This window comes from Saimiri boliviensis, chromosome 7, assembly GCF_048565385.1.
Source record: "Saimiri boliviensis isolate mSaiBol1 chromosome 7, mSaiBol1.pri, whole genome shotgun sequence".
Lineage (NCBI taxonomy): Eukaryota > Metazoa > Chordata > Mammalia > Primates > Cebidae > Saimiri > Saimiri boliviensis.
The window spans coordinates 9,148,221-9,157,528 of NC_133455.1; the positions used below are offsets into that span (position 1 = coordinate 9,148,221).

General features: G+C 48.2%; 1 protein-coding gene across 2 annotated transcripts in view; it reads right to left on the reverse strand.

Moving 5' to 3' along the window:
* Positions 1-8,732, reverse strand: part of TCTN2 (tectonic family member 2) — a 36,443-nt gene extending 27,711 nt beyond the window's left edge. Inside the window, exons 1-4 of one of the 2 annotated variants that reach the window (XM_039471922.2) lie at positions 8,511-8,732; positions 8,221-8,328; positions 7,702-7,778; positions 5,511-5,703 (exon numbers count right to left, since the gene is read on the reverse strand). In XM_039471922.2, the coding sequence (XP_039327856.1) occupies positions 5,511-5,703; positions 7,702-7,778; positions 8,221-8,328; positions 8,511-8,592 (460 nt within the window). In that variant the 5' untranslated portion in view covers positions 8,593-8,732. Of the gene's footprint in view, positions 1-5,510; positions 5,707-7,701; positions 7,779-8,220; positions 8,329-8,510 lie in introns of both variants that reach the window. The other variant, XM_039471921.2, reaches the window with a different exon arrangement.
* Positions 8,733-9,308: the final 576 nt, after the last annotated feature.

The following is a 9,308-nucleotide window of genomic DNA, read 5'->3' on the forward strand; positions in this document are numbered from 1 at the left end:
GATCACAAGGTCAAGAGATCGAGACCATCCTGGCCAACATGGGGAAACTTCATCTATACTAAAAATACAAAAATTAGCTGGGCATGGTGGTGCATGCCTCTAGTCTTAGCTACTCAGGAGGCTGAGGCAGGAGAATCGCTTGAACCAGGGAGGCGGAGGGAGGTTTCAGTGAGCCAAGATCATGCCACTGCACACCAGCCAGGTGATACAGCGAGACCCCGTCTCCAAAAAAAAAAAAAAGAAAGAAAGAAAAAAGAAACATAAAAATTAATTTAATAATTTTACCAAACCCAACATATCCAAAATAATATCACTGCAACAGGCAATCAATGAAAAAATTATAAATGAGCTATTTCACATTCTTTGTTTCACAGTAAGGTCCTCAAAAACTGGTGGCTATCTGACAGTTACAGCACATCTCAATTAAGACCCATCCCCTCTCAAATGTCCAGTGTCCAGACATGGCTCATGACTGTGGTACCCAATAGTGCAGGTGGGACAAAGGTGGTATGACCACGAGAGTACGGGGGAGGCTGGGTTATGCAGGGTGATACAGTGAGACAGGGGTGGGGTTATGCAGCGATGATACAGTGAGACAGGGGTGGGGTTATGCAGGGATGAGACAGTGAGACAGGGGTGGGGTTATGCAGCAATGATACAGTGAGACAGGGGTGGGGTTATGCAGGGATCCTACAGTGAGATGGGAGTGGAGTTATGCAGGGATCCTACAGTGAGACAGGGGCGGGTTAGGCACGGATCCTACAGTGAGACAGGGGCAGGGTTATGCAGCGATGATATAATGAGACAGGGGTGGGGTTATGCAGGGATGATACAGTGAGACAGGGGTGGGGTTATGCAGGGATCCTACAGTGAGACAGGGGCAGGTTTATGCAGGGATGAGACAGTGAGACAGAGGTGGGATTTTGCAGGGATGATGCAGTGAGACAGAGGTGGGATTTTGTAGGGATGATGCAGTGAGACAGGGGTGGGGTTATACAGGAATAAGACAGTGAGACGGGTGGGTTATGCAGGGATCCTACAGTGAGACAGGGGCAGGGTTATGTAGGGATGAGACAGTGAGACAGGGGCAGGTTTATGCAGCGATGATACAGTGAGACAGGGACAGGGTTATGCAGGGATGATATAGTGAGATAGGGGTGGGGTTATGCAGGGATCCTACAGTGAGACAGGGGCAGGTTTATGCAGGGATAAGACAGTGAGACAGAGGTGAGATTTTGCAGGGATGATGCAGTGAGACAGGGGTGGGGTTATACAGGAATAAGACAGTGAGACAGGGGCGGGTTATGCAGGGATCCTACAGTGAGACAGGGGCAGGGTTATGCAGGGATCCTACAGTCAGACAGGGGCGGGGTTATGCAGGGATGAGACAGTGAGATAGGGGCGGGGTTATGCAGGGATGAGACAGTAAGACAGGGGCAGGGGTTATGCAGGAATCCTACACTGAGAAATGGGGTTGGTTATGCAAGTATGAGACAGTGAGACGGGGTGTGTTATGCAGGGATCCTACAGTGAGACAGGGGCAGGGTTATACAGGGATGAGACAGTGAGACAGGGGCAGGGTTATGCAGGGATCCTACAGTGAGAAATGGGGTTGGTTATGCAAGGATGAGACAGTGAGACAGGGTGTGTTATGTAGGGATCCTACAGTGAGACAGGGGAAGGGTTACGCAGGGATCCTACAGTGAGACAGGGGCAGGGTTATGCAGGGATGAGACAGTGAGACAGGGGCGGGGTTATGCTGGGATGAGACAGTGAGACAGGGGCAGGGTTATACAGGGATGAGACAGTGAGACAGGGGCAGGGTTATGCAGGGATCCTACAGTGAGAAATGGGGTGGGTTATGCAAGGATGAGACAGTGAGACAGGGTGTGTTATGTAGGGATCCTACAGTGAGACAGGGGAAGGGTTACGCAGGGATCCTACAGTGAGACAGGGGCAGGGTTATGCAGGGATGAGACAGTGAGACAGGGGCGGGGTTATGCTGGGATGAGACAGTGAGACAGGGGCAGGGTTATACAGGGATGAGACAGTGAGACAGGGGCAGGGTTATGCAGGGATCCTACAGTGAGAAATGGGGTGGGTTATGCAAGGATGAGACAGTGAGACAGGGGTAGGTTACGCAGGGATGATATGGTGAGACACAGCAGCTTCCCTGAGGGACTCTCACTCTCAAAGGGAGGAGACAGGTAAAGAGATTTTGTGGCCATAAATCAGTAAACACCAAAATAGATCTTTCATGGGAACCCAGGGAGGGCACGTTCCTTAGGCTGGGGGTCAGAAGACTTGCAGAGAGAAGCATGCGCTGAGCCTGAAACACACATTTGTACAGGTAAGAGGGGCTACTGGACAGCCGTAGGTGGAAGGCAGAGGGAGCGGATGAACAGGGGAAACACTGGTGCAGGGGAGAAGGTGACGGGTGTGAATGGGACAAAGCCAGAGAAAGCAGCTCAGGAGAGCATGCAGGAACTCAAGAGACGGGAGAGGCACTTGGGGATAACACACTTGAAGACAAGGGGAAAGACCCAAGAAATGCTGAAAGAGGTCTACATCGGCAGGGCCCATCGCCTACACCCCTTCAGGATGGTTTCTGAACTTCTTTTCCTCTTTGAAGAGGAATATGTTACATGACATTTCAGCCTCCTAACTTGGAATCCAGTGACAGTAATTTTTTGGGTTTCTCTGCAATCGTTTATCAGATAAAAGTATCAGTCTGCTGAATTTTACTATTGCATTTGGTACACGTTAGAAAACTAAGCAGCAACTATCTGTTTAAAACCCACGTGACAGTTAACTTTAATGACACAATAGTTGAAGTATCTAAAGAACAACTCACAATCTGTTCTATGCTATAACAGAGCAGAACATCAATGGTATGTCAATGGTATCCGGAACAAGGAGAAGGCGCACATGGCAGACCTCGTTACGGGGGTAAGGGGCTCACCCCCAGTGTTATCAAAAAGCAAGGCACTTTATTAATTGATTGATTTTTTTTTTTTTGAGACAGGGTCTCACTTTGTTGCCCAGGCTGAAGTGTGCAGTGGCACAATCACAGCTTGCTGCAGCCTCAAGCTCCCTGGGCTCAGGTGATCCTCCCGCCTCAGCCTCCCAACTAGCTGGGACCACAGGCATGTACCATCATGCCCAGCTAACGTCTGTATTTTCTGTAAAGACGGGGTCTCACTATGTTGTCTATGCTGGTCTCAAACTCCTGGGCTCAAGTGATCCTCCCACCTTGGCCTCCCAAAGTATTTTACAGGCATAGGGCATAAACCACCACCCCCAGCCACAAGGTACTCTGGAATAGGTGGCTCATGGCACCTATTGTAAAACCTCTTCTAAAACCCTATTCTGTGCCGGGCACGGTGGCTCAACCCTGTAATCCCAGCACTTTGGGAGGCCGAGGCGGGTGGATCCCAAGGTCGAGAGATCGAGACCATCCTGGTCAACAAGGTGAAACCCCGTCTCTACTAAAGATACAAAAAATTAGCTGGGCATGGTGGCACATGTCTGTAATCCCAGCTACTTGGGAGGCTGAGGCAAGAGAATCACTTGAACCCAGGAGGCAGAGATTGCAGTGAGCCAAGATCATGCCACTGCACTCCAGCCTGGGCAACAGAGCAAGACTCCGTCTCAAAAATAAATAAATAAACAAACAATAGTCTATCCACACAATGGAATACAATGCAGCTCTTCAGTAGAATGAGGTGAACCTACATGTGTTCATGTGGAATAATCTGTTATAATATTTTTTGAAAGTATAGAATTGTGAATCATGTGTTGTTACTGTGTGTGTGTGTGTGTGTGTGTGTGTGTGTGTGTGTGTTTAAGGGAATACACACCTCTATAGATTAGCAGGCTGACTTTGGAAGGGGAACAGGAAGTCAAAAGCATTCACTGAAAATCTGCTGTTTTTCTGTATTCTATAAACTCATTAATGAGTTTTTCTCTTCCTTTTTTCTTTTTCTTTTTTTTTTTAAGAGACAGGATCTTGCTCTATCACCCATGCTGGAGTGCAGTGGTACAATTATGGTGCACTGCAGCCTCAAATTCTTATGCTCAAGCAATCCTCCCACCACAACCTCCCTAGTAGCTAGGACTACAGGTAGGTACCATCATGCCCAGCTAACTTTTTAAAATTTTTTATACAGATAGTATCTGCTACGTTACCCAGGTTGGTCTCAAGCTCCTGGGCTCAAGAAATCCCCGTCTTGGCCTCCCAAAGCACTGGGATTACAGGCTAGGAGCCACTATGTCTGGCCACCTTCTTTTCTTCTTCTTAAGATGGAGTCATGAGAAGGCCAGGCACAGTGGCTCACGCCTGTAATTCCAGCACTTTGGGAGATCAAGGCAGCCGGATCACGAGGTCAGAAGTTCAAGACCAGCTTGGCCAATATGGTGAAACCCCATCTCTACTAAAAATACAAAAATCACAGATACAGGTGAGGGGACGGAAGGCAGCAAAGCACACTGCCATGTGTGTACCTATGCAACAATCTTGCATGTTCATCACATGTACCCCAAAACCTAAAATGCAATAAAAAAAAAAATACAAAAATCAGCCAGGTATGGTGGTACATGCCTGTAGTCCCAGCTACTCGGCAGGCTGAGACAGGAAAATCTCTTGAACCCGGGAGGCTGAGGTTGAGGTGAGCCAAAATCGCTCCATTGCACTCCAGCCTGGGCAACAGAGACTCTGTCTCATTAAAAAAAAAAAAAAAAAAAAAAATGGAGTCATGAGAATCAATGCACATAAACAAATTTCACCTTCTCCCAAAAAGGATGAATTCAAGGTGGCTTACAAAGATGCAAACAGTAGAGCAAGATCAAATAAATCCTAATAGTACAAAATGAAATATTTTAAAAGAAAACTAAACAAACGAAAAGTAAGTTTAGAAAGGCAAGACAGACTCAAGTAGAGTTAAGCACACCTTACAAATTGCATGGCATACACTTATAATCAAACAGGCAAGCTTGACACAAATGTTTCTTTTTGTTGTTTTGTTTGTTTGTTTGTTTGTTTGAGACAGAGTCTCACTCTTTCACCAGGCACCAGGCTCAAGTGCAGTGGCCTGATTTTGGCTCACTGCAACCTCTGCCCCTGGGCTTAAAGCAATTCTCCTGCCTCAGCCTCCCAAGTAGCTGGGACTACAGGTACGTGGCTAATTTTTGTATTTTAGTACAGATGGGGTTTCATTATGTTGGCCAGGATGGTCTTGATCTCTTGACCTCGTGATCCGCCCACCTCGGCCTCCCAAAGTGCTGGGATTACAGGAATGAGCCATTGCGCAGAGCCTGGTTTTTTTGAGTTTTCTTTTTTTTTTTTTTTTTTTTTGAGACAGGGTCTCACTCTGTCACCCAGGCTGAAATACAGTGACATTATCACAGCTCATCGAAGCCTCAACCTCCTGGGCTCAAGCAATCCTCCTATCTCTTCCTCCCAGGTAGCTGGGATTAACATGTAAGTTTTGATAGTCAAAGACTTCACTTGCCTGAGGCATTATGGGTCAGAGAAGAGTTGGCATAAATTTCCACCTGAATGAGCACATGTGCTAAACAGGATGAATGACGAGATGCTGAAACCAGAAGGGTCTGGAGGATGCAGGGGGACTCGGAGAAGGAATCTGTCTCATTGGAGAAACACCAGTCCAGACCTCTCTTCCACCTTACTGTCACTTCCAACACCTTCTGAAAAAAAAAAAAGATTGCTTTACTTTTAAAGTGACTCAAAACAGGGTCTATAAAAATACATAATTGAAAACACAATAAAAGCACACATCAGCCTCTGTTCATTTTACAAAAGGGAAATGTATACAACGATGACATAGTTATTTTCAGTTCCACCCCATAAACCTACGGTAACATGCAAGTCCTGCCTCCTACTCAACAGGAAAGCAAACAACTTCTAGGCTGGGTGCAGTGGCTCACGGCTATAATCCCAGCACTTTGGGAGGCCAAGGCAGGCAGATCACCTGAGGTCAGGAGTTCAAGACCAGCCTGCCCAGCATGGCAAAACCTTGTCTCTACTAAAAATACAAAAAATTAGCCAGGCGTGGTGGTGGGTGCCTGTAATCCCAGCTACTTGGGAGGTTGAGGCAGGAGAACCACATGAATCTGGGAGGCAGAGGTTGCAGTGAGCTGAGAACGTGCCACTGCACCCTAGCTAGGGCGACAGAGCAAGGCTCTGTCTCAAAACAAACAAACAAACAAAAAAAAAAAAAAAACAACTTTTTGGATATTTAGAGAAAGCTAAACACAGATCTGATCAATAAACTCAGTTTATCTCATACCTTTTTAGTTTATCATCCTATCAGTGGACAGTAAATACACAAAAAAGTCCATGAAAACCAACCTCAGTTTATCCCAGAATGACTTTAGACATGTACATGTTCATTCCTGGCAAAATTCATCTTTCTCGTCCTTTTATCTCCAGAATTGATGTTGCATATACTATGTGCCCAATAAACACTTATTAATTAGAAGATACTTAATCTCTCCAGGTTTGAGTATACTTACACATCAGCTCAGGGTTGGGCAAGATCAGTGGTTATGAAGTGTTTTTTTTTTTTGTTTTTGTTTTTTTTTGAGATGGCATCTCACTCTTGTCACCCAGGTTGGAGTGCAGTGGTATAATCCCAGCTCACTGCAACCTCTGCCTCCCAGGTTCAAGTGATTCTCCTGCCTCAGCCTCCCAAGTAGATGGGATTAAAGGCACCCGTCATCATGCCCAGCTTATTTTTGTATTTTTAGTAAAGACAGGGTTTCACCATGTTGGCCAGGTTGGTCTTGAACTCCTGATCTCAGGTGATCTACACACCTCGGCCTCTCAAAGTGCTGGGATTACAGGTGACCCAGCCTGACCAGCTTTTTTTTTTTTTTTTTTTTTAAGAGACAGGGTCGGCCAGGTGCAATGGCTCACGCCTGTAATCCCAGCAGTTTGGGAGGCTGAGGTGGGAGGATCACAAGGTCAAGAGATCGAGACCATCCTGGCCAACATGGTGAAACCCTGTCTCTATAAAAATAAAAATAAAAATAAATAAATAAATAAGAGACAGGTTCTTGCTCTGTTGCCCAGGCTGGATGAAGTGCAGTGGTCTGATCTTAGATCTCTGCAGTCCTGAACTCCTGGGTTCAAATAATCCTCCTGCCTCAGCCTCCCCACACCCCTCCAAGTACCTGAGACTATAGATGTGCACCACCACACTTGGCTATTTTTGTTTTTGTTGTGTAGAGATGGGGTCTCACTATGTTACAGGCTGGTCTGGAACTCCTGGGCTCAAGCCTCAACCTCCCAAAGTGCTATGAGTACAGGCATGAGCCATGACGCCTGGCATAAAGCTTTCTTGAGGCACAGACTCATTCAATAATCTGAAGGAAACACACACCCATTTGACAATCTGAAGGAAACTGGTGACCCTCTCATCAGAAAAATGCACATCCACACAGAACTTTACACACAATTTCACAGAGTTCACAGACCCCCTGAAATGCATCTAAGGACTCCTAAGCCCAGGGTAAGGAACCTGTAGGCTGGGTAAGTGTCTACCAGATTCAACAGCCCACAATTCCATGATTGTTCTGAATATGAAGAAAGCCATGCCTTGTCAAATCAAGAAAGCATTGCAGAAACCCTGGATGGGGGCCCCTTCACAGGCTACAGAGCAAGTTTATTTCTGTCCTTACCCCACCAGGGGTCACAGTCACACTCCAGTCTTCCGTTTCATTGCTCAGCACTCCACAAGTCGGAACTGGCAATATTCCTAAGAAAGAGAAGATCAGCTTGCAAGGCAGCACAGCCCAGCAGCTCGGGGGGTGCACTTGAGGCAGACTGCCTAGGATGGACTCTCATTACAAGCCTAGGATTGGGCCCTTTACAAGCTGCGTGACACTGGGATGCTGACAACCTCTCTGAACTTGTTTCTTCATTGGTCAAAGGACATGAAAAGATAATTACTGTTCTTACTAGGAAAATGGGATGATACATAATGACAGCTCAATGAATGCCAGACATTATTATTTCAAGCTCTCTTCGAACCTGTCCATCTGTCCTCTTTGGCCTACAGCAGCACCCCCACCCTTTTCTTCCCATGCGATTTTGCAGAGGACAGAGGCAGGGGCCCCAGAGGATGCCACCTCGCCAGGCTCCTTGGGAAGCCTGGATCCAGTCCAAACCCCACCCTTCCCAAAAGGGCTGGACTTTACCCGCCTCGTCCTGCAGCACCGCCAGGGACACGGTCACACCCTCGGTGTCTCCGACCAGGGACGCCCTGACCGCAGGGCCAGACATTCGGATGAAAGGAGGGATGAAAGCTAGGCGGGAAGGAAGGGGACAGGGAGGGGTTAGCAGTGCAAGAGTCATCGCCCAAGGTGTGTGTGGCAGCTTGCTTTGGCGGTCCAGACTCCCGAAGCTCCCGGGGGAATCCAAGTCTGGCCCTTTAACGCCCAATCCCCTCAGCCCCGGCCCACCGAGGTCCCTGCCGCGCCTTACACACCCAAGTCCCCCCACAGCGGCCTCAGAAAGCCCTGCAGAAGGAGAAGCCCCAAAAGAAGAGCGGCTGGCGGCTGGAAGCCCATGCCTTGGGCCTCGCGGGCCTGGCACTGAAGAACCGTGCCCGGCTTAGAAGCCTGGGAGAACTCAGACCCGAAAACGCGACGGCTGCCGCCCGGCCGCCACCATCTTGTCAAGCGAACACCAGGAGCTATGGCAACCACTAATCGGCAACCGGCCAGGAGGAGCGCCGCACTGTGATTGGGCCAGCGACAAGGGCGGGAGCACCCCGGCCCCGCCCACAAGGCCTTGCATTTTAGCTGCTTGGTTGGTGGGGAGAGTGACGGCTGAAAAACTATCCCTATTGGGTGTTCCGCTTAGTACCTGGGTGACAAAACAATCTGTGCACCCAACCCCCGTGACTCGCAATTTACCTATATAGCAGCCTGTGCATGGACTCCTGAGCCTAAAATAAAAGTTGAAAAAATGAAAATATAAATGGTCATAAAAAGCAGGCAGGGGTGCGTGTACAGTTCAAAAACGAGTTTTCCGGGCCGGGCGCGGTGGCTCAAGCCTGTAATCCCAGCACTTTGGGAGGCCGAGGCGGGTGGATCACGAGGTCAAGAGATCGAGACCATCCTGGTCAACATGGTGAAACCCCGTCTCTACTAAAAAAATACAAAAAGTTAGCTGGGCATGGTGGTGCGTGCCTGTAATCCCAGCTACTCAGGAGGCTGAGGCAGGAGAATTGCCTGAACCCAGGAGGCGGAGGTTGCGGTGAGCCGAGATCGCGCCATTGCAC